The 27,994-nt window shown below is 37.7% G+C and overlaps 1 protein-coding gene across 3 annotated transcripts; it reads left to right on the forward strand.

The window, feature by feature from the left end:
* On the forward strand, nucleotides 1-27,994 carry HNRNPR (heterogeneous nuclear ribonucleoprotein R). Of its 3 annotated transcripts, none has more exons than XM_084300564.1 (11): nucleotides 1-123; nucleotides 6,196-6,361; nucleotides 8,619-8,737; nucleotides 9,170-9,277; nucleotides 9,941-10,054; nucleotides 17,765-17,941; nucleotides 19,694-19,829; nucleotides 20,909-21,114; nucleotides 21,800-21,949; nucleotides 24,097-24,218; nucleotides 24,408-27,992. In XM_084300564.1, the coding sequence occupies exons 1-11, from the start codon at nucleotides 49-51 to the stop codon at nucleotides 25,018-25,020; spliced, it is 1,986 nt and encodes a 661-aa protein (XP_084156690.1). In that variant the 5' UTR covers nucleotides 1-48; the 3' UTR covers nucleotides 25,021-27,992. The 3 variants fall into 3 exon arrangements, with proteins under 3 accessions (XP_084156690.1, XP_084156689.1, XP_084156688.1); XM_084300562.1 differs by having other exon boundaries at nucleotides 44-123; nucleotides 6,193-6,361; nucleotides 24,408-27,993; XM_084300563.1 differs by lacking the exons at nucleotides 6,196-6,361; nucleotides 8,619-8,737 and having other exon boundaries at nucleotides 17-123; nucleotides 24,408-27,994.

The following is a 27,994-nucleotide window of genomic DNA, read 5'->3' on the forward strand; positions in this document are numbered from 1 at the left end:
AAACAGTTCCGGGAAACCCCGCGTGTTGCCGGGGTCGCGCCGCCGTCCATGAGGAGAAGGAGGAGCGCGCGCCATTTGCCGTCGCTGCTTGGGCCCGAGCTGCGCCGCGCAGGCCCCGCTCCGGTGAGTCCCCAGGGGGCCGCCTCGCGCGGGGGGGGGCTCCGCGAAAAGGGGGCGAGGGCTCCCGGGGGGGGGAGGCCGGCAGCGGGGCGGGCGGGCGGGCTCGGGCTAGGCCCGGCGCTGGCGGAGGCGGGCCCGGGGCGCTCGCGCCGCGTAGGAGAGAGCGGGGCGGGGGCGGCGCCGGGAGCGGCCCTGTCTGCGCGGCGGGCCCGGGGGAGGGAGGAGCGGGCGGGCCGCGCGCGGGCCCTGGCGCTGGGGGCGGGCCTGGCGGGGGGGGGGGGGGGGGGGGGGGGCAGTGGCCCGGCCCGGGCCCGGGCCCTGCCCGGGAGGCACGGCGCGATGGCGGGCGGAGGCTGCCCCCGCTGCGCCCCTGCCGAGGTTGGCTGCGGCGTGTCCCTTGCGCGGGCAGGGTCCTTCCCGTCCCCTCCTGGCCGTCGAAGTTTTCAGGGTTGAGGCGCCCTGACGGCCGGGATGTGGGAGGGAGGCTGAAGGAGGCCTTGACAGAAAACCCGTCGGTGCCGCGGCACGCTCCGGTTCTGGGGTAGCGGTTGTTGCGATATAGCGGGCTGTGGGGAATGAGAACTGCCTTGCACTCGGAGCTCTCGGGTGCACTCTTTAATACTCTCAGAGTGCCACTCAGCTAATGCTGTGAAGGAGAAACTCTTCAGAAGTGTGTCGCTAGGACGTTGTTTTTCTTATAACGATCTTTTAAGAGAGGTCTTTACCAAAACTGCAGAAGTTTTCCTTAGATATCTTGAAATATGTTGTTGTTATTTTCATTTTGTAAATGTGGCTCCAGTTACGGGGTCTTAACAACCTACTTACCTATCGATTTTTGAATGTGGTTCATCATATGCACAAGCTGTGCTAGATGACTCTGAAAAAAGTTGCGTGGATTCTCTTGGCCCCTTACACTATGCTAGAGGATCCCAGCAGTAGTGATTCTGTTTTCTGTCAAAATACGATTGTTTTGGTATAATACTTGAGCCTCCTGCTAACGCTGAACTTAGTAGTTTTGTCAGGAGAAGCAATGTTTCCTTCTTCCTTAGACAAAGGTCTGAAAAATTCCTTGAGGATAAACTCATGAGAACAATGCTCACTTTTGTTGAAATGTTACTTTGAACTGGAGTGCCATGAATGTTGTTCTGTACAGCCCAACCTACCAGATGACCTACTCCAGTTAAAAACGAGGATGTGTGAGGCTTTATACTTCGGGTTAGCAACATGTTGTAGTTACTCATGCAGCTGTATTTTAATGGCACAGATGTGCGCATTGCTGTCCTCTGTGGTAAAGTTATCTCTTGATGGGGAGGTTGCTTACATTTGTGTAGATGAAGCATAGTTTCTGTCGGGGCTGTGCTAGTCTTTTGGTCAGCATCATGATGGAGGTTCTCCGTTTTTTGTTTTTTTTTTTTTTTCATTCCATAGGTTTATGGATTGGGAAGGGCTGAGAACTCAGTGCTGGAGGGATGAGGGTGCTAACTACTCATTATTGTAGAGGTTGTCTGCCACTGAAATACTGGTCTGGAAACTGGCTAATATGTAAAAGTTTTTCAGGGGACGATAACTTCAAAACAAATCTTCTCATAATTAATGCTGATAAACATATCATGATTAAGCTGTAAAAATGTACTTTCTGTGGTTGAATAAACTATGGTACAAAAGAAATGGCAATAGTGCTTTCATATAAAAGTTACTGGTATGCTCCCTTTTTATGAACAAGTGAGGTTTTAATAAGCTCCCAGTTCAGTATTTTTAGTGTGAGTTCTTACCTTCCACTTGCTTGTGTGCTTCTTCTCTTCCTGTTTTGGCAAGAATCTTCTTGAAGCATAAGACACCTTCATAGTGGCTATTACATTTTCCTATGGTTCACTTAAACAAACAAACTTTCAAAAAAAAGTAAAACCCCAATGCTATCCCAATGCTATTTTTAATTTCTTATAGATTCTACAGATACTACTGGCTTACAAATAATGTATTCTATAGCAGGAATAGTAACATAAGCAATTTGGAATTACTTTGGTGCAGTTTTATGCACGACTTAGTTATGCTTCCAGTGCACCTGAGCTAAACAAGTACAGTTCAGTAACTTCATGAAATCAGGAGTTACATTGCAGAAGGCTGAAAACAGTATTGATAATCACCGTGAAGTTGGTTATGGTAGTTTACAGTATTTTTCTTCTGCCAGAAGTTGCTATTTCTGCTCATTTAAGCTGTTACTAAACACTTTTGCAGTTAACTAGACTGCAGTTATACTTAATTGGCTAGAGTTATACTTAGTCTGTGGGTGGCAACCTCTGTTGGAGGAGTGGTATGAAATACAGGAAATAGTAACCTCGTGGCTGTTCCAGTGATTGTTGTTCTCAGGCTAAGCTTCTGTTTTCAAGAAACTGTATGCTGCCGGGCTCAGGTGTGCGTTGAGTTAGATTTTCTTTTCCAAAGGGAAAAAAATAAATATGAGCCATTTTATTTTATTTGTTTTAGGCATGAAAATAAGCTTGTTTCTGGCTAATTGAGAAACATCTGTAGTTTTTAAACCTTTCACTTGTCAATATGCTTAAAAGAAAAACAGTCTAGTCACTTGGTAGATTTGTCTTTTGAGATGCAGGATCCAGAAATTCCAAGTGAAAGATAGTAGATGGCTTAAAAGTACCTCTGATATAGTTGAGTGTTCATGGACTTCAGAAAAACATTGTTGACAATGATGTGTCAACAATTGTGTGAAGTTTAAAACAAGACAACCTTCGCAGCACCCCCCACTTGCACACACAGTTCTTCAGCTCTGAGAAGGTGAAGCTATGCATTGTTTCAGGTGTCACTGGAACTTTCCTTGCATTTGTAAAGTTGCCCACAATATGTATTTACTGCTGCTTATTCGGTAAGCCTGTTTTTGTGTATGCAGTTTTAAATTCATCCTTTTTTGCATGTTTTTAAAAACAAATGCATATCCCACACATACTAATACACATAATTCTTTGCTTATAATCAACACTTAAAATCTTTGCAATTCAACCAGTCTCCATCTTTTCTTTGAGTTATTTAACGTATATCAGAGTAAAGTATTTGTCACTTTTACCTGCATGCATGTGCTTTTCTGTGTGGCTTGGGTGGGCTGAGCCACGTGGATAACACTGCATATACAAACATAGATAATGCTCCTCTTTCTTTAATATGCTTTTAAAATCTTTTAGAGGAGAATAAAAAGTGTTGTTAAAATCATTCTGTGTTTTCCTTACTAATTAAGTCAATAAAAAAAACAAAACAACTTGATGGCTACATGTAGCTGATGCTCTCTAGCAGGAGAGCAAAGTGATTTTGAAAAAGATGACTACAGTTATGACTTTCACTCATGCATCTCTGAGGAACTTGAAGTTAGGATTTCAGTGGTGTAAGAGATGTAATTTTGCTTGTTGGTAATCACACAGGATGTGTGAAGTCCTCCTAACCTCAGATTTCTGGCCCAGCTTGTGAAGCCAGCAGGGAACTTCTTACTATAACTGTGAAAAATACATTTCTTCTGGATACTGGTGGGACCCAAATATGCTGACAGCTATGTCACTTCAAAAACTTCCCAGAGAAAATTTCTTTAAGAAAGTCTTTTTAAGTTAAGTTTTTGGGACAGGAAATTGCTGAAATTTGAACAGCTAAACTGAACTTTAATGGCTGGTGAACACAGAATACGTTTGAATTTAGTTCTTCACAAGGATACTAGTTCTTAAGCAAAAAGTGAATTAACATGCAAAGATTTAATTTATGTTGTCTAAAAACCTAATTAGAAAATAATTTGATCAGCTGTGGTGCTGTGTAGTAATCTGATGCTTAGGCATTAGATACAGCTCCACACAGTTTTGTGATGAAGGTAGATACATTAGGCTGCAAATCTTGTATATCATGGGTATGAGTTATTGAACTGCAGATAAGGGGTTTCTACCTGACATGGTATCATTGTCAGCCTTTTGTTCAGTTATAGGCAAGTCCGAGAATGTGTTCAGCAGTGCTAAATTTATGGGAATGTGCCACTTGTAAACACTCTTGTTTGACAAAAAAGGCAAATTTTCAGGCAGCATAAGTCACTTGTAATTGTTTTAAACACTTCTGTGTTAATGTCTTTGCTTAGCTTCACAATTCTTGTTTGTGTGTGTGTGTAAGTAACAGATTTTTATAAGGCAAATAGGAGGTGAAAACAAAAATCTGCGTGTGTATTTTTTGTATCATCCTCACTTTTGAGAAGAGGGATTTAGAATGATTGACCTGAAGCATTTTCAGTTTAACTAAACCCCTTTTGCCCGGTACGGTTTCAAATTTGAGTTACTACAGTGGCAGTCTATCAAGCAGACATGGTTGATTTTTTTTCTTCTTTCCATGATTTTTGTATGCATACCTATAGAAACCTGTTTTTCAGTTCGTGCTTGGAGTGCTTAGTTAACACTTGTAATGTTAGGTAAGCATTACTGTAGTCCTCAGGTAGCATTTTTTTATTTTGTAGTTAGGCTATATTCATGGTTGCTTTTAAGCAACTTTGTTTTGAAGCAAACTGAATTGGTTAGAAAGCAATTTCTCTGGGTCAAGAAACAGGATGCATCTATATATGCCATGTAGCTATAAAAGACTTTGTATCCGTTCTTTGTTAATCACATAAAGAAGTGACAACTGCTAAAGAAACAACATGAGGCTGTATTATCTCTCTTTAAAATTGCCCTTCAAGGCAAGACAGTCTTAGTAAAAATCATTACTTTTCTGTCTGAAGGAAAACTTTTTTTCTTGCTTGAGCTTGCAAGTCATCATAGGATATCTTCCAAAAAGTTCACTAGCTCTCATCTAGAAGGGATGGGTATACAAAGGACTGTTGTAGGTGTGATTGTCTTTGGAGACTTTTTTTTCTTTTTCAGCACAGTAAATAGCTTAGGGCTTCAGAGTCTAACACCTTTTAACCCCTACCCTGACAAAAAAAAAAAAAACACAAAAAAAACCCACCAACAACCAAAACTGTTCTTGAATCTTCTTATCTGTATTCCAGTACTTAATTGCATTGCTCTTGCCATGCTGCATATGTCTATCTGGTTATCATTTCACTGCTAATCATCTACTTCTTATCTTTCAAACCCTGAGGCTCATCTCATTTCTGAACTTAAATTGATCATCCTAATATTCTCTGCTGGGTAGTTGACTTGTCTTTTGTCAGCCTTTTTATTTGAGAGTACTAAACATCCGCTGGCTGGCTAATTGAGAAATGGAAACTGTTTTTAATGAATTGGGCAAAGCCCACTGGAATTGTCTGAACATAGCTGTGCATTTTTCAGTGCACATATTTGCAATCAGTTTGTTAATTCTGAAAGCAAGTCTTTAAATGAAGATGCTGCAGTCATGGCTTCCTTTTAAACCAGTAAGTTATATATTCTAAAAAAGTACTGTGATTTTTAGAGCTCTTATTTGAGTAAAACTGAAAGCATGGAAACAGCTCTGCAGCTTGAAATTTTAATGTGCTTGTCAGTGCAATTTTTCTCTTCCTACCTTTTCAGAGCTCTGACAGTGGTGTGAGAAAGTGTTTGGCTAGTCTTACACAGTATGTTGGGTTTGAAGGAAGACATGGCAACAAGCCAAGAAAGTGAAAATTAGCAAACAAGTATTGACATTTTTATACATTAAGCTACCCTGCAGGGTTATGTGTTCGCTGAATTTTAAATGATTGTTTTAAAAGTAGAGGAATGGGAATTGAAAATAGAACTAGCTCTTCTGATTCTTCTCTGAAGGATGTTATCGTATCCCAGTACATTCTAGCTGCTATGGTAAACAGTTAACTTGCTGACAATCTGAAGTGTAGACGTTGTTATGTACATGAAGTACATTTAAAAAAAAAAAAAAGTAAATTCTTCCATGTACATTTTCTGCAGTATTAAGGGTTGTACTTTATTTTGCAACTTAGATCAGCTGCATCCAAAAAGTATTAAATAAAACTTGATAGAGGTCATTTGCAGCATGTATACAAATTAGTTTAGATAAATCATGCATTGTCCTACAAACTAGTTTTTTTTTTTCTGGCTTATTGTAATATAGCTCCTGAATTTTTTCCAGCAGCATAATAAAATGGCTAATCAGGTGAATGGTAATGCGGTACAGTTAAAAGAAGAGGAAGAACCAATGGATACTTCCAGTGTAACTCACACAGAACACTACAAGACACTGATAGAGGCAGGCCTCCCACAGAAGGTGGCAGAGAGACTTGATGAAATATTTCAGACAGGTATAATATGCATTTCTTGTTTCTGACTGGTTATGAAAGTGAGGGCATACCATTTTCAAATTTTTACAGATTAAGGTTTAAAAATACATTGGTTTTGATCTGTGTAGCTCTGAATGTTTTGCTACTTTGACTTCCCTAAAGGCAAATTGGGTTTTACATTGACTAAGTATTTGACACATCCTTAGCGTTGTATGTGTTATCTTAGTTGCTTTAGGGCACAGAACACTAGTTTCTTAGTTATCTAATAAAGATGTATGTTTGAACATACTAAACTGTACGTTTTTTCTTCAATCCAAATCGTCATTTTGCTTTTACTTTTCTACTGTCAACTCCTCACAGTGATTCTTAAACACTCAAAGGCTGGATAGGTGACCTAGTGAGGGAAGCAACTAGCTTGTCTTGCCTGGGACTACATTTGAACTGAGTCTGCCTGTGGATTTTGTGTTCTCTCTTGTTCTGAGTGGACATTTTAATCCATGCTGGTTACTACATTGAAAAGTTCAGATTGATACTAACTTTTTTTTTTTTTAACAAAATCAAGGACTAAGCTATCTAGCAAATGGAGTAATGCTTTGCTGGTAGCAAGTGGTCTCTGCAACTGCTATAGAGAAGGTTTCTTTATATGCAATGTTTTTTTTTTTTTTCTATTTTATTTTTGTAGCATCCTGTCCACCCTTATTATTTTGTCCTTTAGACAGAAGCTTCCTTCTCCTCTTTAGAGTGTGTTCTGTGAACAGATGTACAAGAAGCAATAGAACTGCTTTATGAGTTTATCTTGAATGCCTTGGTGGCAATATGATAGTTTTTCTTGAAAAGAGTCAAAATTCCACTGATTAAATGAAGGCAGTTCAAAACCAATATCTTACCATCATCAGTATGACATTCTGGATCATGTGGATGATGTCTTTTGGAAGTCATTCACAGTGAGCTTTCATCAAGACTTTATCAGCTTTTAGATACGCACTTTGTAACTATGGGTCATGATGATGAGCACTTGATGGTTTGAGAGAAGGTGTAAATGCCTGGGCAGAGGAACTTGTGGGGCTCTAATATGTGTATGTTAGGTTGCGTTGTGAGGAGTTCTCAAGGGAATTAAAAGCTTTTCAGCCCAGAACCTGACTACCTAGTATAATTCCATTGCATGAGTGACCTGAAAACACATATTCATACTTCCTTAAATGCACTGAAGATACTTGTATTGTGCAGGGGTTTGTCAGTGAACAAAACTACTTCTGACACTAGAGCTAAATTTGGGGTTGAAGTTTGAGATTTTTAATCTGCTGAGGTTTTACCTGAAAGATACAGGTGCCTTCCAATATGCAGGATCACTTCTGAAATGTAGTCCTTGGGCTTGGCACTACTTTGCATTTTTGAAATCAAGTAGTAACTAAATAATTGTGTGTTCTGGAGATCAAGCTGTTGCAAAGTATGTGGAGTTCTTGGTATTTTTTGCTGTGTGTGGTTTTAAAAGTGCAAATGTTAATATCTATAGTTCTCACACTCCACAGCTTATGCAAGTGCATTGTAAAAGGGAAAAAATAACCTGTAAAGATCCTTTAACACCTTTAACAGAAAAAGTGCTTCAGAACTGGTCCAATGTTTCTTGGGGGAGTCTGTACCTGTAAAATTAATGCTAGCTGTTTCGGGTACACAGCAGGGCTCAAAATAATACCTTTTTTAATTCTGGCTCTTAAGCTGCTTAGAGCAACAAAATGAGTATTAAAAAATATAATTTTTTAGACACAGGAAGTTTACTGATTTTTGTTTTTTTTTAACATTGGGAGGAAAGAGTGAATAAATTATTCTACTAATATTTTGTAGTGCTTCGTGTTTAACCTTCAGTTAGGTAGCTCACTTTTTACGTGCTGTAGGATACATGTAATGTTCATGTCAGCTTACTGTAGAACAGCTCCATTCAAGAGAATGAAGTGTGAAACTTAAAGTAAATGCCAAACAAACAAAGCCCAAATCATTAGAAGTGACCCAGAGTTTACTGTTGGATTTTCAAACATTAGAAAGCTGTTACACATGGGATGTAATCTTGCACTTCAATTAATGCTTAGGTATATACATTTTAATTTAACTTTTTTCATTGTTGTACTCATATTCTTTCATATGCTTGTGTAGGTATATGTAATTATATTAAATGTATAACTGTTATGGAACGTAACTTTTTGACTTTAAAAGCAGACTGCATAGTTCTTAGTTTGTATGAAGTTTAATAGAAATCTGTAACTTCTTTATCTTTAACTTTTAGGGTTGGTAGCTTATGTCGATCTTGATGAAAGAGCAATTGATGCTCTTAGGGAATTTAATGAAGAAGGAGCCCTCTCTGTATTACAGCAGTTTAAAGAAAGTGACCTGTCGCATGTACAGGTAAGGTGAGAGCTCCAAGAATGTGAGCACATAAGTATAAATAGTGTTCTGGCACTACTGGCAGGAGGAGAGTTAAAACTTAGAAATTCTTTGTTCCTGTATTCTAATGTTTCAAACCCAAATCACAGGCCTGTGTAAAAAAAAAAAAAAAAAAAAAAATTGCCCTAAATGTGTGGATATTTGAGTGCAAAACAAAAGCTGATAGATAATAAAAATGAGTGCTATTGAGAAAATGAGGTTAAAATACTACTTGAAATTCCAGTCTTACAAACTTGTTCAATTAATTGTTCTATTTTTCTAGAGGATTCTTTTGATACTTTGTTTACTGCATTGGCTTGATATAGTGGCTTCACAGTATGGAGTGTAAGATTCGGTGCGTTTCCAGGGCTTTTCATACCCACGATTTAATGATTTTGTAAATTGTATCTACAGAACAAAAGTGCATTTTTATGTGGAGTTATGAAGACCTACAGGCAAAGAGAGAAACAAGGCAGCAAAGTACAGGAATCAACAAAGGGACCAGATGAAGCAAAGATCAAGGTAACGTTTAGAAAATACTGACTTATTTTGTACTACGTGTACATAGGCTGACGTAATTTTAATGTACTTAAGAAGCATTAATACTTCTTGGACAAGTATATTCATACTTTGCTTCAAGGAATGTATGAAAGAAAGACTGGAAAGAGTACTTGTTTGAAATGTAGATCTGCCTGATTACACAATTACCAAAATGCATGAACATGATATCTGAGAATTCTTACTTGTCTTTTTACCCTAAAGCTTTTGCAAGCTCAAAGCTACTACGAGACTAGATGGACATCTCAACAAGATAGTGTGTTAATACACTAACACTGAGACTCAGTTTCTCTGTTGTGCAAAACCTAAATACAAAGTGGGTGAGAAGAATTGCCTGGTGTTCTGAAGTTCTTGTGGTACTACATATGTTCTTGTAGAGTGAAATGGGAAAAGGAAAACAAGTTGTTTCTGGTGACCTCAGTATGAAATAAATTTTGTTTGTGGTGGTTGTTTTTTAACCCTTCCCACATAACACTTTTGGGTAGGCTCTGTATGTCCATATCTACGTTGTGGTATATATCAAGTGTGGCAAGAAGCAAATAAGGAAATGTTTCTTATGATATCTTATTATTTATACTTTCAACCCACTACCCTCCTTCATATAACTAATGTGACAATTTTTTTCAGGCTTTGCTAGAGAGGACTGGTTACACTTTGGATGTAACTACAGGACAGAGGAAATATGGGGGCCCTCCTCCAGATACTGTATATTCTGGTGTTCAGCCTGGTATTGGAACAGAGGTCAGTATATACAGACTAACCTAATTATTTCGTATGTTTATGCAAAGTAATATATTAGATATACTGGAAAATAAAAGAAATCATAAAGGAAAGTTTTAAGCATTGTAGAAGAAAGTTTGCTTCTGTGTTTGTGTGTCTTGATCAGTCTTAGGCCTTGGTATTCTGCAGGAAAGAAGAGGAATAGGTTGAGAGGAAGAAGCAGGTGGAATATACAGGGGAAAGCCATGTTCAATTTATTAAAATATAAAATAAATGATGAAATTGTTGGACGTGACCATACAAATTAAAGATTATGGTTCATGGCTTAAAATGTAACATAGGTATTAGCTGAATGTATAGGCAAAAGCATGACTGAAAATTGTTTGACTGTTTACGACTTAAATAGAATTTGAGTGTCAGTAACAAAGATTTTCATGCAATGTACTAAAAGCAGAAAGGACTTTGGGGTATGTTTATTCAATACCTTTACTTTTTTTATTCAATACAACTACCTATTTTGAAGAGAACAACTTAGCTCAGTATTAATTATTTGTTTATTTGCTTTCACTTCAATCTATACAAAAGCATACTTAATACTTTCATGGTATGATAGTGAAACTACCACACTAAGAGTTCAAGTAGCTTGTAAATTTTTGCAGTTTTATATTCATAAGGGTTGCTTAGAAGTTCATTTAACCAACTTAGGGTGATTACATTATAATATTTCTTTCATGTTATTTAATTGCAATGTGTCTAATGATTGAAAATACTTGATTGGAAACTTGAGTATTTTGTCCTATTGGTGGTGGTTATTCTCTTTAGGAAGTCACAAGAAAGCTGAAAAGTTGGCTGTGTTTAATTGTATTAGGGATATATTTTTCTACTTGTAAGTTTCTTGAAGCTTGCTAGAAAGGTTAACTTGAGGAAACTCCGGTAAGGTAATGTAAATGCTTCTCCAGTGAATCAGCGTGAGAGTCTGTAGCAAAGCCCAGCTAACCAGTTACAAGTATCATACCTTGACCAAATTAATGCTGGCATTTTGAAGGGTTTTAAGACTGATTACTGCTCAGCTTGACTTGTTCAGGTGCTCAACACCTTGCATTAATGAAGCATCCAGCAATTTAATTTAGTCTTTTGCTGTTGCTGTTGGGCTATGAGGGTCAGTAATCAAGATTTTAAATGTGATCTTCTGATTTGGTAGACAAACCATTTTTGTTTTTAACAAAAATGACTATATTATTAACATTTCTTTCCAGAACAAAGTGTGGGGTGGGGTCTGTGCGCGCGTATATATATTTTTACTCTTAAATTTTGCCTATATAGGAGTATAAAAGCCTCTCTTCTAATACTGTGGGTAAAAATATGCAAAGATACCACATGTATTCTGTAGGACTGTGATTTTTTTTTTGTGTTGGAAACTTATTTTAAACAAAATGAATAAAATTCTCATAGCTTTTTGCCTGCTCAGATATGTCAATTCCAAAGAGTTGTCACTGATGATGGCAAACCTCTTTTTAAGTATACCCAAGTATTGCTACTGATAACCAAGAAAATACTAAGTAACCTTTTTTTTCCAACAGATGTATCAAGTCTTTTTTACTGTAAATATTTATGCATTGAATAATTTGTGTGTTTTTTTTAAAGTGGAATTCTTTACATGGTAACTAATTTTAACTCTTTCATGGTGTATTTGAACATAGTGCAGTAAAATTGAGGTATTGATGAGTAACTGGATGTTGGGCACGTCAAACGTCAAACATTCACACTTACAGATTGTCACAGTGAATTGCTGACAGGATTATATAGGTGAGCCTGATCAGTGTATTCAAGTGGGTGGGCTTTAAGAGCAGCTGGATCTTTTGGGGATGAGATTCTGCAACAGAGACAAAGTAGTTAAGGTGTGGAAGCTTGGGGAAGAAAATAATGTAACTTAATAAAAGAAAATCTATTTAAAGACTTGCTGTTTCAATGTAAAGCATTTTGCTTAAAGTGAACTCAGTAAGTGTTGGTACTTCGACACTTATGGAGGCATTTATTTGAGAATTCAGGCAGTTACATGAATGTTTCCTTCTCTGCTTATACTGGCTTTGTCATGTGCATCTGAAAATATTGATAATTATCAATATTTGATATCAATTGCTTATCAATATTATGCTGCTTTGTTTCTGCTTTAAAATTTATAAGATCTTTTTCTCTGCTTTTTCTTCTGATAGACAAGACGTTCAGAAGGATTTTCAATATTTTTTTAATATATAAAGGATGCAATCTAGTCACTACACAAATCCAGAAATTCAGGGTCATGAATGAGCCTGCATCTTGCTAACAGACTACAGGCAGACTTTAGTTTGGTTACGCAAGTGCTTGAGCTGTGCATTTCATTGAAATGGCTTGTGTTGGAAGGGACCTTAGAGATCACCTAATTCCAACCCCCGCCATGGGCAGGGATGCCACCCAGTAGATCAGATTGGCCAGGGGCCACTCCAGCCTGGTCTTGAACACCTCCAGGGATGGGGCATCCACAGCTTCTCTGGGCAACCTTTTCCAGTATCTCACCATCCTCTGAGTAAAGAGTTTCCTCCTAATCTCTAATCTAAATCTCCCCTCTTAGTTTAAAACCATTCCCCCTGTCCTATCTGAGCAAAAAGTCACTCTCCATGTTTTCTGTAAACCCCCCTGAACTACTAAAAAGCCACAATGAGGTACCGCTGGAGCCTTCTCTTCCTTAGGCTGAACATTCCCAGCTTTCTTAGCATTTCTTTGTAGGAGAGGTGCTCCAGCCCCTTGACCATCTTCATAGCCCTCCTCTGGACCAGATCCGTATCCTTCTTGTGCTGGGGTCCCCACACCTGGACACAGTACTTCCAAGGGTGATCTCACGGGCAGAACAGAGGTGAATGATTACCTCCCTGTTGGCCACTCTTCTGATGCAGCTCAGGATGTAGTTGTCCTTCTGGAATGCTGGTGTGCACTGCTGGCTCATATCAAGCTTATGTCTAGCAGACTCCCCAAGCCCTTCTCTGCAGGGCAAGGCTTTGGTCACTTGCAGGTTGTTTTGTAGTTCATTCTAAACTCTCGACCATGCTCTTTTCACTAACCATTGATACAGGAGTTGTTGTGGAGCCATCAGATTAGGTTAAAGAAAATGGTTAAATTCTTTATTGTTTTTCAGTGCATAGATTATTTTTGCATCCTTGTAAATTCTGAAACTTGTTTACCATCAAGAAGATGCTTTAGTGTCACAGGAAGGATGGTTTCTAAAAGAAAAACTGCATATTCTGAGAAGTAAAAAAAAAAAAAAAAAGTTATTTGAAGGGATGAAAAAATAGAATGGATCCTTAAATGGGAAGGTAGTAACTGATGACTGTACATTAGGGTTCTCTTAAGCCTGCCTTCTCCATGCTAGTTGTAGTTTATCATTTCACTGACATGTATATACAAGTGATGCTGAAAAAAATATTTTCCAGTATTCTTAGGGTAGTTTTGTATAAATAACCAGAATTTTAAGTTATCTTATTGGGAACTCTTAAGTGGCTAAAAGCCAGATGCTTAGCAAAATAGGAGGATGCCTACATAGTAGTAATTTCTACTTAGTAATTTCAATAACTTTTGAGATTAAGTGCAGACAAGAAAAGTAAATGTTATAAATATTTATTTTCCAATGCAGCAAAAGCTTGTAAGTAGGAGCTTATTAAGAGTATGAGGAACAAAAGGAATTTTAGTCATTTGTCCATTACTTCAAGATGATGCTTTCATGCAAATGAGACAAGCATTCAGTGTTTTCATTGCTTAATGTTGGGTGGTAAAACAAACGTTTCTGTCGTGTCTAATATGGGGGTAGTATCTAATTAGATTGAGTTGCATATTTTAACCTGTTAAGCAAATACGTTTTCTCTGGTGATTTTCAGTGTGCTGATGGAAGAAGATCTTTTAGCTGGCTGATAAACTCAGGAAAAATGAAAAGTCTTTGTAATCTTTTATAAAAGACAGCATTTAAAAAACAAAAACAACAACAAAAAACAACAAAACCACAACAATAAAAATCTGTGCATACTGCCTGTCCAGACTAATGTTAATACTAAAAAATGAAATAAGGAAGCGACTGATGACTTCATCTCTATCCTTCAGCTGTTGGTGTAAATGAATGTACTATCTTAAGGCATGATTAGAAGAACAGGAGACTTCACTGTTCACTGATAACTGTAAAATACCAGCTCTCTACTCTACTGTGATAGGCATAAGAAGAAAGTACCCTGTTCTTCCCTCCCACCCCTGAAATTAGTGCAGTACTTCTAGCAGGAGTAACTGACTTGAGTCTATACCAATTGCTGCACTGATTTTAGTTTTACTGACAGATATCCAGGTAAAGTAAGCCTTACTTCAACTTCAGACTTCTATTTCAGTGTTTTTCAATGATATTAAATAAAAATTCAAAAATATTGCAAGTAGATTTTTTTCTTCATAACGTACTAAGATAATTGCATATAAGCTGTTTCATAAACACATCCTTATATAGGAGTAGCTATGTAGCTCCTTTTCAGAGCTGAAATTTATTGGATAAATATGTTGGACACAATCTTCGAATGTCTTTAAAAAATGTAAAATTACTTCTAGCTTTCTGAAGGTAAATTGGTATTCCATGTGCTATGCTGTGGATGCACGGTCAGTATTTGTATAATGCCAGGGAAGGGTTGTGAGGCTATCTTGTAGTCTGTAAAATGTTGCCTTAGTGGGGATGTAGGAGCAATTAAAACTCCTTTTGTCTGTAATAAATTGAATGGGAAGAATCAGGTAACATAGTAACTTTCTAATGTAAGAACCAATGGTAAAATAACTCCAGCAGGAGTTGAACTAGAAAAAGCTTCTATAGAATGTGTTATGCAAATGGAATGTTGCTCTTCTGGAAAAACTGTTGGGGCTCAAAGGCCCTTGCACCACCCTAAATTTTGTTTACTTCAGTATATTTTTAATGATGATTGTAGATATGGATGGGTTGAAGCAGTCATGCAGCCTACATTAATTTGCACTTAAATTTGCCATTTGGAAATGATTTACTGCAAAGCACATGAAGAGCACTGTTAAAGGGTGATGAAGTTTTGAAGAAGCTCCTTGGACACCTCCAGAGCTGGGATATCCACACTGTTCAAGTGCTTCACTATTCTCAAAGAGTTTCTTTTTGATATCTAAACTAAGCTTGCTCTCTTAGTTTAAAGCCATTACCCATGTCTTGTCACCACACCCCCTGTCAAAGAGTCCCGCTCCAGCTTTCCTGTAGCCCCCTTTAGGCACTGGAAGGTTGCTGTGAGGTCAGCCTGTCCTCACATGAGAGGTGGTACAGCCCCTTGATCATCTTTGTGGCCTCCTCTGGGCTCCTAACAGGTCCATGTCCTTTTTGTGCTGGGGGCCCCAGAGCTGAACACAGGCTCCAGGTGGGATCTCACAAGAGCAGTGAAAGGGGAGTCACCACACTTGCCCTGCTGGTCATGCTGCTTTTGATGCAGCCATGGATACAGTTGTCTTTCTGGGCTGCAAACACACATTAACAATTTATGTTGAGCTTCTCATCAACCAACATTCATGGGTTCTTCTCATCAGGGCTGCTCTCAACCCATTCTTCACTCAGCCTGTATTTGTGCTTGACATTGCCCAATGGTCAGTGATCTCAGAAGCATGGAAACAATGCAGTTGCATCTTGCTTACACAAGATCTCTTATTTTGTTTCAACAGTAATGCTGTTTTCTGAAGCTTTTCTGTTGCAGTCTTGTAGAACTGAAAAATGAAATAAGGCATGTTACTTATATTCTTTAGTATTTCAGAATCTCTTTCCAAGCTTGTTGACCAATTTTTAACTTTTTTTAAAGTAACCTTTTTTTAATGTTTCTTCTCACACTTGAAAGATGTTCACCTGGTGTTTGTCTGATCTTAGTTTGTTAATGCATTAAAGTTTACAGGCTCAAGGCAAATTCAGTTAAATTCCTGTCATTATTTCCATAGAGACATCTAGTTACTCAGATACAGATGTGAAGTTATTCCAGAATATAGGTCAAGTATGAATGTAAGAGAAGGAAATCATTAATTCTGTTGATCATCTTAGCTACTGGAGAACATTACCTGAACTGTTGTAGCAATCTTGTTGAGTTGATGCTGGTTTCAAGTTTTTGGAGGTAATAAGAGACTGAGTCAAAGAAACGAGAAGGAAAGGGGGATGGAGAGGCTTTCAGTGTGGTAGATTGGACAGCTCAACTGACAGTTTCGCAGTCTTTAATAGCAAGTTGGAGTTCCTGTTTTGTGCCATTTTTAAAGACATGAAAGTGATACTATAATGGAAGCACACATGTTTTGGAGTGAAATGCTCTAGGTAATGCCAATGGAAACATCTATTGCAGGGATTTCTGAATTTTTCTGAAAAGGAGGCCTATTGAATCTGGATTTAAACTTGTGATCAGTATAATAAAACTGTTCTCTTTCCTCAGTAGCAAATAAACCATAGCGAGTTGGCATTTATACTGAAGTGGGGAGCTTAAGCTATGTTAAAGGAATGTTCTGGTAACTGAATTGCACAATAGCTGTATAATGTAAAGAAACATGTGAATGATCTATCTTTCCTTTGGAAGAAAATCATGCCTTCTGCTTTCCTTGAATCAGTCACTGCCTTCTCCTTGTGGGGTTTGTCCATATCAATGCTTTTCTGGCTATTCTTAGTTTCTTCAGTTTTGAAATTGTCTGCTAAGCCTTCAGCACAGATGGTACTGGATGAGACTATGGCAAGGCTTTACCTAGTTGGATGAGGTTAACTTCTATGAGATGTTTTTTTAATATGAAAGTTGAAGGCCCAACTAATGCTTAGGTGATGCAATTAAAACCAAGATGTGCGAAAATGGACAACTGTTTACCAACACAAGGCACACTTTAATGTCCAATGTTCTAAAATGGTTTTAGAACCTTTTTCGAGAGTACATCTGAGAAGAAGCAATGTTACATATTTATTAAGTCAGCTTGGATAGAAATTAGTGTAACTGTTGTAGTGCCATGCTTGGGATGCACCATAATTGGTACACTAGTGATTAAAACAATCAAATGAGCAAATATCTGTAAATATTGGAACTAGAAAAAAAAATCTTTTTAGTTATATCTCAGCTGAACAGACTGAAATATTTAACAAACTTTTGCCAAGTTTAATAGTCATCACTGTATGAGGAACAAAAATGAGAATTCTCAGTTTTTTCTTAGACAAGTATAGCATTCAGCTAGCGTAAGCTGAAACAAGTAGAAATAAGACTACAGCGTATATTAAAGTTGAAATTGTGCATTGGGGTAACTTATTAAGGATCTTTTTTTCAGTCTCTAACTTCTTAATCAAGATTGGACTAGGGAATGATATGAAAATATTTCAAGAGCAAGGAAGACTTGGCCTGGAGTATTACAAGACACCTGACTAAGGTCTTTAGTTGCCAGAATTATGACAGGGTGAGAGCTGTCTTTGTCACTGGTGGAGATGTACAGCCTTTTATATACAAATTACAAAGCACATTTCCATATGCAAAATCTAGTCCTAACACTGTGACTTCGGAAGACTTTAGTAGGAGATACAATAACGTTGTCCCTAGTGAAGGCTACAGCATTTCTGCTGTGATGATTTCTGCTGCAACCTACTTACTTCCCTTCCCAGGAACTTTGAAGTACTAAAAATAAATCTGTATTTCTGCAAAAGCTTTGTGTCCTTTTCCTTCTTAGGTTTTTGTTGGTAAGATTCCTCGAGACTTGTATGAAGATGAATTGGTACCACTCTTTGAGAAAGCTGGTCCAATTTGGGATCTGCGCCTCATGATGGATCCTCTTTCTGGTCAAAACAGAGGTTATGCTTTTATTACCTTTTGTAGCAAAGATGCAGCTCAGGAAGCAGTCAAACTGGTGAGTAACTTATTTCAGACTGGATGAGATAGTGTAAACTGTAAGCAAGTTGGGAATCTGTTAGATAGTGAGGTGTTTGTAAAGCACTCATTGATGGACTCATAATATTCCTTTCCTAAATTGTCTCCTGGCTTGATTTAGTGTATCAAACTATAGTCCTAAAACTAGATTTGTATGTAGTCTACTGTTTTTGAAATGGATTACTCCTGAATTTGTGTTTGAACATGGTGGATATGAGTTATTGACACTGAAGAAAGAAAAAAGGTGTTCTGAAACTTAACTCTTAGGTTGAAGCTGCTCAGAGTTGTTGCTCTAAATTTCTAGTGATTGGGGGAGATGAAGGGGAAGATGCTGAAGTGACAGGAGATGTATCAAGTGATGCACCAGTGATGAAAGACTGGCCTCCATTTTCCAGTACACCAATTAAGTGAATTTGTGAATATATTCCTTGTATCTGGAGTCCCTTCACCCATGCATCTTCTGCCTTAACATTGTCTGGTAATGGGGTCAGACTTGTATTTAGGTGAAATATTTTCCACAGGTTACTGGAAGAAAGGAAAATGGGGTGTAATAAACCTTGTAAGAAAACTAAACCTTGATAGGAAGAGCAGAATTCTTTTAATACTGAAAATAAACGTGAAATTTTGAAGTTTAGCTTCTCTGCATCAGGGGTTCTGCTGCTTTTGATGTGTAGGTATCAATGGGAGTGGAGTTGATTCTAGGTAAAATGGCTTTATAAAATACACATTGAAAAACAGATTCAGATTAAGTTCATGGCAGTTGAACACAAAGTTTTATAGTGATACGAATCACTGTTGTATCTGAAGCAAAATCTGAAGGGAAAAAAAATTGTCTTTGAAGTGATCATTTGATAGCCTGTAGTACCTTAACGTTGTTCTAGTTCTTGAATATGAAGGTTTTTGAGGATATTGCACTACTAGCTGTATGCCGAAGTCACACGTAGGGTAAAAATGGCTGAAAAATCTGCAGAAGTATATGAGATTTTTCAGAAGCTGGCTAGCGATCAGAGTTCTGTCTCACTAGGTCCTGTCTGAAAAAATCCTACCCAAGATAAAGATTGCTTGAATTCTTAATTTTTTTTTTTAAATGTTGAACTTTCCTGCCTTTAAAGATATATCAGGATTGTTGTTCAGAGTAATACAACTGTGGGTACAAGTGTGATTAACAAGTGGAATAACCTGGTTTTCAAGGGAAGCTTCTGAAATAAAACTTCAGAAGGTAAATTTATAGAGGCCTAGTACTTACAGGGCCCAAAAAATCCCTGCTGTAAGCGTGGAAAGGGGGGGGAATGGCACAGTGATTTAGAGTGTCTTGAAGCAAATGTGCTTAATGTTTAAGAAAGCAATTGAAGTGAAAGAACTCATGGTACCTGTAACTCTATGCATTTTTTTTTTTTAGTAACAGCAGCAATGACTGATGTTGACTCCAAGCACAGGAAACAGTCACCATTCATTGTCTAGGAATAGCTTTTAAGTCTGAGATAAACAGTAGGTGAATTAATTTACCCCATGCAGCTTGTACGTTGCACATTGTTCTTGTACATCAATTTCTTAAGTGAACATTGAAACAACAAAAACTTCTAAGACTGCAATACTCGATTGAATGTGAATTCAATATGCTATGTATAAAGATAGCGGATATTGAAACAGCTGATTTTATGGTTTGGGGATCGGGATCTTTTCATCCACTTTGTATCGGGTAGTGCAAGTGAATGGCTGTTCCTTTTCTCAGTGTGACAACTATGAAATCCGTCCTGGGAAGCACCTTGGAGTATGCATCTCTGTGGCAAACAACAGATTATTTGTTGGGTCAATTCCAAAGAACAAGACTAAGGAAAACATATTGGAAGAGTTTAGTAAAGTCACAGGTAAAGGACTTCATGATAAGTTTGTCACACTGATCCTGAAATACCATTGAACCTCTCTCTTGCATCTCTATTACATGACTTACTCAGGTATCATTTAATCTAATCCTAAGTTACTTTCCAAGTTTATATCTGGTAGAAAAATTTATGTATCACGTGTACTTTGTGGTGGAGTGTAAAGGGACTAATGTCTGTTTTACTGCTCTTTTAATGATTGATATAAGACTACAATTTGGGATGGTAACAGCATAAATGAATTCTGAAAGATGGTGGTGGAAGTCCTAATTCTGTCATCCATTCTAGGTTAGTGTTGAAGACTGCATTTGTAACTGGATCTACAGTAGGTTCTACTTTCACAGCTGATAAGTTTCTGGAGAGCCTCAAACATTGTTCCTCCAAATGTTGAAGAATGATAGAGGAGGGAATACAAAAGTGTTTGAGAGAATGCTACTGTAGAAATAACAACAGATTAATTTCTGTCCCAGTTCTTCTGCAGCAAGTAGGAAGAAAACAAGCTAGTTTATCACAAGAAGGATGCTTCTGCTTTGAGAGGTTGAAATCTTGATCTTCTGCTATTGCCCTGTAGGAGAGTTTTAACCTACTGCTTCTTTTTTAGGATTACTCTTTTTAAGTACTGCAGGGAAGTGGTGAAAACAGAAGGTGAATATTCATTTTGCTATCTCCTCTTGTTTTGGAGAGAGATGGAAGAAATTTTTTCCATCTTGCCCTTGAGACATGGGAGATGCCACATGTTACTGCTTTTCCCAAGTGTAAAAATGGTAAAACAAAACATAGAAAATTGACAATGTTTGAATTGTTCATGTTGATGTTTTTTGGGACATAGTTTTGAGGTAAGTTTGTTCTGGAAAATTTCATTTAGTAGGCAACCTGTTTCTTGGTAAATTGGATGGATATGTATTTTTCTCCTCCCTGTTTCTCGTGCCCCTGCCCCATCTCTTTCAGGTGTTAAGTTCAGAGGATGTGTGCTACAAAAAAAAAGTGAATGCATTAGAGAGTAGACTCTAGATTTTTTGTTTTTCTTCTTGCCTTTTAAAGCTCAATACTAAAGACATGTTTTTCAGAGGGTTTGGTGGATGTAATCTTGTATCATCAACCTGATGATAAAAAGAAGAATCGAGGATTCTGCTTCTTGGAATATGAAGATCACAAGTCAGCAGCACAAGCTCGGCGTCGCCTGATGAGTGGGAAAGTAAAAGTCTGGGGAAATGTTGTGACAGTGGAGTGGGCTGATCCAGTAGAGGAACCTGATCCAGAAGTCATGGCAAAGGTATGTAAAACCTGGACTTGAATTCTCTTCTGTTTTGGGAGAAATTATTTTTATGCTGCAGTAGAGTTGGTCCACCTGAGCAGTGCTAGTTTTGGGGAAAAGGAAGAAGTTAGAGGACACTTTCATAGTAAGCCATCAAAACTGGTATGGTCTGAGCACCGTAAATCACTTGCCTGTGTAACACATTAGGAACATGCTGTTCTGTTCATGTTTTAAATTAATAATATACGTGGTTATTCTACATTCTGCTTATGCTGATGTCTACTAGGTGGATATCTTTTAAGACTATTTTTCAGAGTGACGTGAAGCTGAAGTGCAGCATTGTGCTCTTTTTTCCCTAAGATTTGCTAATAATTCTTTGCTACTCTTGAGGTCTATTACTAAAATTTTACTGGGACTTGTAGCATCCCAGAAGCAGGAAGTCATTGTTGGATATTCTTGATATCTTTCTGGTCATGAAGGGGAAGTGTGGAAGGAGAGAAGTTGTAGGAATTTTATACAGGTAAATGCATAAAACTATTGTGTTTTTTTTTTTTTTTTTTTGGAAATGGGTACAGAATTTACTGTTGGGTTGGACAAAAATCCTTAATGCATAGAATAAGGAATAACATCTTACTGGTTAATGTTAGTTTACTTTCATGTTTGGCATTTAAAGACTATAGCTTTTGTTTTCCCTATGTACTAGGTGAAAGTTTTATTTGTAAGAAACTTGGCCACTACTGTTACGGAAGAAATTCTTGAGAAATCCTTTTCTGAATTTGGGAAGCTGGAAAGAGTAAAGAAATTAAAGGACTATGCTTTTGTTCATTTTGAGGACAGAGGTGCAGCAGTGAAGGTAGGTTGGTTATTCTTCCCTAAATAAATCAGATGTCAGCAGTTTATGTACTGATGCTTTCAGAAATTTAATTAACAAATATCTTAAGATGTTTTGTAGAGCCCATGTAATAGGGTTTCCGTTGTGAGAATTTTAACACTAATAATTTTGTTCCTATGATTTCACTAGCTAGGAGGATGTGAAACTTGCCAAAACTGTAGCACGTTTACAAGTAGACTGGAAAAGAGGTATAGACCAGTGCAGAAGATTAGACTAGAGAAGAGGAAAAAAAAATCAACCTAGACAGTTTTTCTGAGGAAACACTGACAGAAGGTATCAGTTGTCTCTCAAAGACCCCTGTTTAAAGGCTGTGTGTAGCTCTTGGGATGACAAATACTGCACAGAACTTGCAGGGTATTTCAAAAAGTATCTTGTGAAAGGGAGAAGAATGGTACTTGCAACTCTGATGTAGACTATTTTAAAAGAAGGGGAGGGAGGGGGCAAAAAGCCACCAACAAACTCTGCATGCTCCCTAGAAGGTTTATTTTAAATAACTTAAACATTAGAGGTGGTTAATGTAAGTTTTGAAGGTGTCTGTCTTTGACCTTCTAAACTGGTCTTAGATACATTAGTCTATACCGATTACACTTCATTGGCTTGAATTGTATAGAAGTTACTCCTTTTAATTTTGAAAGCAATAGGGCATGGAGGCAACAGGGTAGTGGAGGAAGTGTTTTACACCTTGGAGTCTGAGTGGTATGGTGTATATTGTGTCTGTGGTTGCATAGTTCAAAGGATCTTTCCTTGCTCAACCTTATTAAGCATCTGGTAACCATTTATTTGCTTACAAATTTCCTGCCTACCAAAATAGGGTTTAGGATACACTGACTTTAGATTTAGAATCAATGTCACTCATTTAATGATATAGAAGTCAGTTTGGATAGTCTTAGACCATGTCAAAGAAAAGGTAAGGAAGCCTGATTCTATGACAGGAGGGGTAAGTTGGTGACACCTACTGACATGTTTTAATATAGTATGTCTTTATAGAACCTCCAGCTTGATCCCACTAGGTCTTACTTCTGAATGTTCTTTTTTTACATTTGAGCATCTAGAAACTTCTTGTGGCACATGAGAAGATAGATGCTCGACTCTACTTCATTTCGTCTATGAAATAAGCTAGAATACTATTACATCTGCCCTGTCAGGCTCCAGTTTATGGCCACTAAACTGTTTTGTGAATTTTATGGGTCATTTTTGTGTATGGGTGTGCCATCTGTTTTTTAATGAAAGAATTATGATATAGAATGCATGGAATTGGCTCACTGAAAGTACAGTAGGCACTGGAATCATAGCTCCTTTCAAGTAAATAAACCACTATCTTTAATGTTTTTGAGGATGTTTGAAGTCTTTGTTAATGCATGTATTAGTACCCAGAAATATTAAATGTGAGGTAGATAAGTCCAGGCAAAGAACAGGAAGGCATATGCCTAATTGTACTTTGTATATGTATATTAAGTTCTTCTTGTACATACAAGTAAGAATTGCAAATTGTGTGTTGCCCATTACTTTTTCTTGAGGATTGTTGCCTCACTTGAGATAAACAGTTTTCAGTGTTGCTTTTTTTTCCCCCCTTAAGTTTGTGTCCTCAAATCTCTTCATTGTTCAGTCAGCTGAGTATCAAAATAATTGATGTCCCCAGAGACACTCATGCAGCACATTCAACTAGCTAGGAAGACCGCATACAAACAACATATTCCTGTGCATGTACACGTTCTACCTGTCTTGCAAGTACACTGAATGCTCGTGTCAGTGTTTGTAGTGAGAACTTTTTCTCAGCATTTCTCTGAACTATTTTTAGGGAATCTAGGAACATAAAAATCAGACAACACTATCACTTCTTAAATATGATGCTCCATATGGCTTGAGATTCCTTTACCTTATGGTACAAGGAAAATATTCTTTAAAGAAATGCTGCCTCAGAATATATGGTGAGCAAAGAGGGACTTAAACAGAGTTCTTCCATGTTATGCTTTCAAGGAGCACAGAGAATGAAGTACAGAACATAGTTCAGTCTGCAACAGCCCAACCAACTGGTTTCTTTCAGAAAGTTTTAGTTTCCTTTGGAATGGAAATCAGTCTTTGATATTTTTCTTCTAATTTTTATATAGGCTATGAATGAAATGAATGGAAAAGAAATAGAAGGGGAAGAAATTGAAATAGTGTTAGCAAAGCCACCGGATAAGAAAAGGAAAGAACGTCAGGCTGCCAGGCAGGCCTCCAGAAGTACTGCGTGAGTGTTCATTCTTGCAATACTGTAATAACTGCAGAGTGAAATTCTGCTGTGAAATACAAGTTAGTTCAGAAGAAACTGAATCTTTTTTTTTCCATGTTGTGTATTGTTTATTAACAAGGGAAAACATGTACTTTATTTTGGGAGATTTTTCAAGATAAATTAATGTACTTTTTTTTTTCTTAATAGGTATGAAGACTATTATTACTATCCTCCACCTCGCATGCCACCTCCTATTAGAGGCAGAGGCCGTGGAGGGAGAGGTGGATATGGCTATCCCCCAGATTACTATGGCTATGAAGATTATTATGATGATTATTATGGTTATGACTATCATGACTACCGTGGTGGCTATGAAGATCCCTATTACGGCTATGATGATGGCTATGCTATAAGAGGAAGAGGAGGAGGAGGAAGGGGTGGGAGAGGTGCCCCTCCACCACCTAGGGGGCGGGGAGCACCACCACCAAGAGGTAGAGCTGGCTATTCACAGAGGGGGGCACCCATGGGACCACCAAGAGGAGCCAGGGGTGGGAGAGGGGGTCCCGCACAGCAGCAGAGAGGACGTGGTGCTCGTGGAGCCAGGGGCAACCGTGGGGGCAACGTAGGAGGCAAGAGAAAGGCAGATGGGTACAACCAGCCTGATTCCAAGCGCCGTCAGACCAACAACCAGCAGAACTGGGGTTCCCAACCCATCGCTCAACAGCCGCTCCAGCAAGGTGGTGACTATGCCGGTAACTATGGTTACAATAATGACAACCAGGAATTTTATCAGGATACTTATGGGCAGCAGTGGAAGTAGACAAGTGAGGAGGGATTGAGAATTTTGGAAACATAGAATTGGCTATAGCTCTACATCCTTCAAAACAAAATTGGCTTAATGTTTCATCCTTCAGTAGCGATTGGCTGCCATTTGTATTGGGCTGAAGAATCACTCTTGTGTATATACTCGAGTCTCTTAGTTTTCTTTTTTCATAAATGCACTTGGACATTATTGGGCTTGCAGAATTCCTGAACTCCATAAGGGGTTTCAATGCTTTTATCATTTTAGGCTTCATTTTAGCAGTTTAAAAGCAGGAATGGCACACTGTTCAATCATGATTTTGCAGAACCTCTGGTTTTGGTCAGTTTTTTTGGATTTGGGATAGACTACATAGGAGTATGCTGTACATAAAAGTAAAAGCTAGTGCTTTGTCTTAGTAGTTTTAAGAAATTACAACAAATTAAGTTTTCTTGTATTGAAAATAACATGATTGTATGTTTTGCATTCCTAGAAGTAGGTTAACTGTGTTTTTAAATTGTTATAACTTCACACCTTTTTGAAAATCTGCCCTACAAAATTTGTTTGGCTTAAAACGTCAAAGCCGTGGCAATTTGTTCCTTGATGTGATTGTATTTCCAATTTCTTGTTCATGTAAGATTTCAATAAAACTCAAAAATCTATTCAAAACATTACCTATTTCAAATTCAATTGTGTCCTAAAACATTATTTCATTGGTAATTCTTGCGAAAAACATTGTTTTCAAAGTATAACTGCCTATGTGAGTGATCAAATTCATGCAAAATTTCTTGTGCTTTCCAACATAGCACTGTGGACATCAGTCTGAACTTACAGATAGAAATTACAGATAGCCCAAAGGGCACTCTGTTTAATTGATGTTCAGTAACTTACCAGCATTTAACTTTGAATCTTTTTTTTTTTTTGCTTTTTATTTGTTGAAATGTATCCAAACATTCATGGAGATCCAATTCAAATATAATTTGTTAATGTAATGTGGAGAAGGAAGCAGAGCCTACAATAGTGTTAATTTTGTTCCTTTTTGCTATGTTTTGTGGAGTCCCTCTAGAGGGTATTCTGTTAGAATACAGCCATTGTATTACTCAGTGTACAAACATGTAGGGAAATGGTTTTGATCTCAAGCATGTTAGTTTAACTTAAGGTAGTGTTTGAGTAGGGATAAGAACTAACAAATTAGGTGCTGTGGCACAGTAAACTAACTTTTCGCTATAGATAACACAAACATACTCTCCATATTCTACCTAATTCTGTCTTGACATTTTAATTTGATGTTCTGCCATGATGAACAATTTGCCGTAGAATTCTCATGCCTTGTAACATAGGCTGTTTAAAAAATACATCTTTTGTGGAGACTACTAGCTACATTATTGGGGTATTGTGTTGCTTTTATGGACCCTTGTATTGGACATTCCCAGATGTCAATTTTAACTGGCGAGTTATGACATTATTCTTCTGTTGCATCTGAGTCATTCTGTACCCCAATGAAGAACATTTGCTTCTCAAGAAAGAGAGAAACAAAAAGGATTAAAACTTTCTCTAAAGAAAACTATTGTTGGACCTCTAAATATCCAAATCAAATACATTGCTTATACCTGATTACAGCATTATAAACACAGACTATTGGGGAAATTAAACTTCAACGGTCGTACTCCTCCCTTTGTCTTCTATTCCTGTCTGGTGTCTTTTAACTGTATTATGTTAGGATGTTAGCGAAAAAAAAAAAAGCCTTCCCACGCTTTATTGTTGTGGGCCTGGTATATAATTGCATGGTTTGACTTTTGAGCTGAATTGAAATTAGGATGTATATCTGGTTCTCAAAAATGGGTTTGCCCCCTTGTCAGGCTCTCTTCCTTTCAACTTAGTATATTGGTCATTAAGTAATTTAAAATGCTTTCCAAAATTAATATTTTAGTATGTTAAAGCTTTTCTTTTTGTTCTTGTTTTTTTATTTCATAAAGTTAATGGGGCCAAATCCTGTCCTCTCTGTTCCTTACTTGAGCAGTGAAGTCAGAGGGGTATTGCCTGGGTATGCGTTTCAGGCTTTTTCTTGTGGTAAGGATCTGGCTTGTAATTTTGTTTTAATACAAGGGATTGCTGTTCTATCACTATGAATTTATAGTAATTATAGATTTTGTGGTGTCGAGCAGAACCCTGTAGTTTCAAGAAGTATTTGTATTTCATTAATCATTGTACAGGGGATAATATGGTTTAGGGGAGGTTAATTGGAATCAAATCTAAAGTACCGTCTGTCCTGGAAGAAAGGTAGTAACTCATATACAGCAGCTTTTGAGTGTTAGCCCAGGAGAGATAAAGTCCCAGTGCATGCTTAAGGGGAAGGGGAGCAGGGGGGCGGGTGAGGGAGTGAAAAACTCCAATTCTAATGTTTATAAGACAACTAAGTAACAAAAAAATGTCTTCATCAAGAATTGTAAAGCTACATCTTGTATTTGTGTCTGCCAAAAAACACTAATTATCCTAATATTTTTATTGAGTATGACAAGTGAGCTATACTTATAACTGAAAATGAAAATCAGTAAAAGTTTATATTTACCAGCTATAACAAGTTCTGCAATTTATGTGATTGATGGATACTTAAATTTACCGTTTAAATTTGCAACAGTGCTCCACTGAATCCGTAATGTGTACTATGGCTTAGACAAGTAGTGGTGTACAGTGAACTTGAACTTAACAAAATTATTGATAAAAACATGGAACAAAAATACTGTAGCACAGTGGAAAAATCTACTATGCCTGGTGACAGATATTCAAGGGAAGAATCTTCTCGGCACAATTTTGATACGTAGTCAAAGCAAAAATAAATTTAAATTTACTCTCGTGCATCTGTTTTGATCTTTTCTTCAGTATAACTTAGCAAAAATCCTCTTACAAAGTATGTTGAGAATGGATTTCAACTTGCAAACCAATATTAAACTTTTGAGTGTCCTGCTTGCATTGGAGGAGGAGCCATGAAATGGGA

Source organism: Netta rufina (assembly GCF_964035555.1).
Source record: "Netta rufina genome assembly, chromosome: 23".
NCBI lineage: Eukaryota > Metazoa > Chordata > Aves > Anseriformes > Anatidae > Netta > Netta rufina.